Raw genomic sequence first — 4,890 nt, forward strand, 5'->3', positions numbered from 1 at the left:
TGTAGATCCTGACCAGGGAAAAAGTCGTGTGCTGGCAGTGTGGGCCAGCTCCTTTGGGAGTCTCCTTGGAAACGTTTCCAGCTCCCTTAACTCACCCACACCCTGGCACCTGCCATCATCCACCAGCAAGCTCACCATGCCAAGTGCCAGGAGTCCAGCCTGCCTCAGTTTCCCCTCCCAGCCAGGGGTCAGCCCTGCAAGGAGCCCCCCAGGGAACACCCATGAGGGACATTCTATCTGCCTGAAGCTCCTTTGTGCTCTCTTCAGGAAAGGCCAGGACAGCTGGGAGCTATTCCTGGAAAGACTAAAAACACCATGGCTGAGTCAGCACCGAGGATCCCCCAGCAAACCCCTGCCACTGCCCCACTGCCAGGAGGACACGGACAGACAGACAGGCACACACAGAGGCAGGGACACGGAGCAGCAGCCCAGCTTCCCTCTGCTGTGCCAGCCCAGACACGCATCAATGTCACGGTGAGGGCTGTGACAGCAGGGTTATCTCTGTCCCTGTGCCGCAGGCTGGAGCTGTGCCAGCCCCCAGGGCTTTTGTTCCCACATCCACAGGAGCCAGCACAGCAACTGCCAGGGGCAGCTTCAAAGTCATCCCTGCTGGTGGACTCGGGGCCAAAGGCAGGGCCAACACCACCCCCTCCCATCCTCATCCCATCCAGCAGTTGTGTCCAGTGGGACACAAAAAGCTGAAGGGCAGAGGTCAGTGACTGCGAGTACCCAGCAGGCTGTTCCAGACCAACTGCTGGTACTGGGGCCAGGCTTTGCCCATGATCACACTGCAGCTCTGCAAGGCAGGACAGCAATGACACCACAGCACACCTCAGCTTCTGAGCAGGCTCAGATTTCCCCTTCAGTTCATTGCACCTCAGACAAGTCAGGCACTGCCAGCAGCCCAGCCCTGCCACCCAAGCTGGCAGAGTCTGTGACACCAGCAGGTGACAGACAGCAGCACTGCACTGGGCAGCACACAAGGGTCTGGGTCCCAGACAAAGCAAGAGCCAAAAGACTAGGGTTTTCCATGAACAGTTTAAGAACTGGGAACACCAAATTTTGGCTGTCTTTGGAATTCAGGCCTTCCAAGTTGACACTTCAGAGCCATGAAAATGCATAGTCATCAATGCATCTTCCTTCCATCCTTCCCAGCCCACACTGGTCCTAGTTGTCAAGGGGACGGCTCCCAAGGGCAGCCTCACAAGAACTGACTGCCAAAGCAACCACTGAAGTCTCCCAGAGGTTGCAAACCCAACGAACAGCACATCTGCCTCTTCCCACTCCAGCCTGGCTTGTGCCACTGCTCAGCTTTACCAGGACAGAACCGACCACAAGATCACAGCTCTCCCTTGAATCACTAAATACTAGAAACAAAAGGTGCGTTTTTCAGCTGTAGGTTTAAACCTTTCCACGAGTCCAGACTCATTTGCAGGCTCCAGCCCCCACCTCATCTAAACTCAGTGGTCTGCAGCACCTCATAAAGGGATTTTGTCACCCTGACATTCATAGCCAGGCTCTGTGCTCAGCCCTGTATCCACAATCAGGCAGGAATGTCTCCCACTGCCCTCCCAGACAGTTTACCTCCCCCTGCAGCCCCCAGGCCATGAGCCAAGAGGTGAGCCAGCCAGCTGTCTCCCTTCCCAGGGACCTGGAGCACGCAGCACTCTCTCCAGTTGCTGTGGGGATGAGGTCAGTCTCCCCTCCATGCTAAAAGCTCTGCTTGCAAAATTGCTGAGCTAGCAGAAACTGCCACTTCAGTTTTAACCCATTTCCTGTTATTAGATAAAACAGTATCAGAGGGCTGAGCTCCTGCTATCCCAGGCTTTTGCCATGTTACTGTTACAACCACTGCCTTCAGCAGGTGAATACTGGCACTGCTTGATTTCAACAGGAGCCAGGGCACAGCATGAATTATTTGTGGTAAGGCTGACCTATTTAACAGCAGAAAGACAGCATTCATTCGGGCCCAGATCCCCCCAGAGGCTGCTGGTGTCACTTTACCCCATAGATAATACAACCCTGTCACCATCTCTGGGCATCTCACTTGTGGGTGATGCAGAGGTAACTGTCCCAGGCTGGTCCTGCCACGCTCCCAGTGCTTCTCTTGGAGCACAAGTGACACCTCCAAATCCCCTTCAAACTACTCCTGGTTTCCTCTGGCCAGCTTTGAGAAGAGTTTTGTGACCACCATAGTCAACACAAGCAGGAAGTGGGGCAGAGTGAACCCACAGGGCCTTGAGACAGCAGAGCAGTCACTGCTGACAGCTCTGCTTCAGGCAGACCAGGGCCAGAGGATGCCAGCAGGGTGTGCAGGGTGCCTGCCAAGTTCTGCAGCTACTCAGGATGCTCCTCTGCACAGCTCCTACTAAGCTCTTGTAGTCTCTAATATTGGCTCCCATCCCCTGTGCACAGGCCAAGGCAGCCTGTGAAGGGGTATCTCACGTGGAGAGGGTGCTGAGGTCTGGGTGATCCATCTCTGCAAACCATCCCAGAAGTGCAGATCTCCCCCAGGTCTCTGTGGCCCATACCTTTGTCTGCCAGGGACAGGGTGCTGTTGAAGTACTGCTCCTCCACGGTCCAGGCTGTGTCGTTGATCTTGTTGGACACCCCACAGGACCCAATGCAGCTCACCTTGATGGCTGTGGAGAGACAGCACACACGTAAGCACTGGGAGAAAGCAAAAACCTCAGGTTCAGACCTGCTTCAGGTACTGCACAGGAGCAGTGCCTCGTGAAAACACACACAGGGTGCGGAAATGGAGCAGCAGAATCAGGTCAGCTTTCATTTCAAAATCATGTTTTCCCCCTACTCCCAGCACTGCTGAGCACTCCCTGCTACCCCGGTGCTATTCCCAGACATTATCACCTTTGAAGTCCTCATGCTGGCTTCCTTGCACTGTGGAAGCCCTTACCAGCAGTGATTCCAGCTCTCTGAGAGGTGAACCTCTCTCTAGTTTTCCCCCAAAAGCAGCAGTTTCCCCTCCTGATTCACAGAACAGCCTTGGCACTCTGGCTGACAGAGAGACCTCGGTGGCAGAGGCTGTTTCTTAACCTTGGTGCTCTCCTATACACTTAGGTGTCCCTGTCCAGACAGGGATGAGCAGCAGACAGCTCTGCTGCCTCCCAGCCCACGAGGAGCCTGATGTCCCACTGTCCCTGGGAGCAGAGACATGTTCTGCACAAGCCCATTAGCCAGCTAAACAAGGTGTACAGCCCTGTCTGAAGCAGCAGCAGAAAGCTGAACCCCCTAGTGCAGTGTGAACAAGTTCTTTGCTGCTTGAGTTCACAGCCCTGCCAACCTCAGAGGACATCTCCACCCCTGGGAGCCTGCTCCCAAGTCCCAGAGTCAGCCTCAGCTTCAAAGGATTGCAGTGAAAGCACTTTGCTCATTAACACCTGTCCTGCATCAGGACCTCCAAAATGTTGATATGTAGGGTGCTTCCCAGCAGCCAGACACCACTCCCAGGCGAGTGGGTTCCTCCTCTGCTGGAGACACAGGGCTCAGCAAAGCCACACAGCACAGTCTGGAGGCACCAGAGATGCCATCTGACCCTCCAAAAGCAAGGACAGTAATTTGAGCTCTGTTCGTGCCTCGCCTGGAGAAAGTCACCCCTGAGCTCAGCCCGCAGCCTGGCTCAGAGGAGCCATGTGGCTCTCAGAGCAGCTCCCCACAGACATTTTCAGTTAGTCTTGGCCAATACTCAGCAGGTTGAAATTAAACTCTGATGTCGACACCGGACCACAGAGACAGACAAACGTGACAGACTGGCCATGCTGCACAGCAGGAGAAGATCTGCAGTGCAGCCTCCACGCAGGGAGGACACAGGCACACCTACAGTGGCACAAACAGTCCCCAGGGCTGTCTCCCATCCCAAATCCCACCAGGCTTTGCAAGAGATTTAATGGACCCACAGAACTGCCTCACCCCATTTGCCATGTGCACAGTTCTGCTGGCAGGAAGGTGGCAGGAACCACCCGACAGACCCCGTGCCCATCTCACCCATCTGCTCCCCGTAATCAGGCCACAGCCACGGGAAGTATCTCCCTGGGAAGCAGGTGGCCAGTTTGCCTTGGATTAAGAGCTCTCCCCATCCCCTCCACAAGCATTCTCAGCCCTGCCAATACCACCACCTCCACCCACCTACCCAAACACCAAGTGATGCTGCTTGCAACCACCTCAAACAGCTCTCCAGAGCACCTGCCTGGCCACTGTGACCTTGTCTTCCATGCAGGACAGTGTGGAAGGAACCCCAAATCCAGCCCTCTCTGCAGGGGGAATGCCGAGTTCTTACCCAAGCCCTGGTAAAGGAGGGTGCTTTGCTACGTGCAGTCAGGTGGAATGAGCTCCTCAGGGCTTAAAGTCTCTAACCCCACAAGGAAGAACAGCCTCCCCCCCCACACACCTCCTGCCAGACCCTCACAGCTGATCACGAGTGAGAGGAAGAGCCCGTTGTGGTCCAAGTGTTGTTCTGTACTCAAGGACAAAGGATAAGCAGCTCCAGATGCCAACTCTCATTAACCAAACACAAACACAGCACCAAGGCTGACATCTCTCACTTGTTCGTGTCCCTGATGTGCGCTGGCATTTCCAAGGCAGGGCAAGAACAGGAGCTGCCCACCCCACAGCACACCTGGGCTGAGCCCTCACAAGGTGAACCATCACAGCAGACCCCTGGCACACCTCCAGGTGACATCCAACTCTCTCTTTTGCAAGATGGCAAAGCCAAAACCAAGGAGGGGTCTCAGCATCAGCAGTCAAAGAATCTGCTCAGTTGGAGGGGACCCACAAGGATCATCAAGTCCAACCCTCAGCCCTGCACAGGCCCATCTCCAAGGGTCACACCCTGTGCCCCAGAGGATCATCCAAACCCTCCTGGAGCTCTGGCAG

General features: G+C 55.3%; 1 protein-coding gene across 1 annotated transcript in view; it reads right to left on the minus strand.

The window, feature by feature from the left end:
• The window catches only part of ARRDC1 (arrestin domain containing 1), a 23,324-nt gene that overhangs the window by 17,917 nt on the left and 517 nt on the right, over positions 1 to 4,890 (minus strand). The window contains exon 2 of the mRNA XM_029960602.1: positions 2,532 to 2,642. Coding sequence (XP_029816462.1) covers positions 2,532 to 2,642 — 111 coding nt within the window. The remainder of the gene's footprint in view (positions 1 to 2,531; positions 2,643 to 4,890) is intronic.

This window comes from Manacus vitellinus, unplaced genomic scaffold (assembly GCF_001715985.3).
Source record: "Manacus vitellinus isolate BGI_N305 unplaced genomic scaffold, ASM171598v3 scaffold_27_pilon, whole genome shotgun sequence".
Taxonomy (NCBI): domain Eukaryota; kingdom Metazoa; phylum Chordata; class Aves; order Passeriformes; family Pipridae; genus Manacus; species Manacus vitellinus.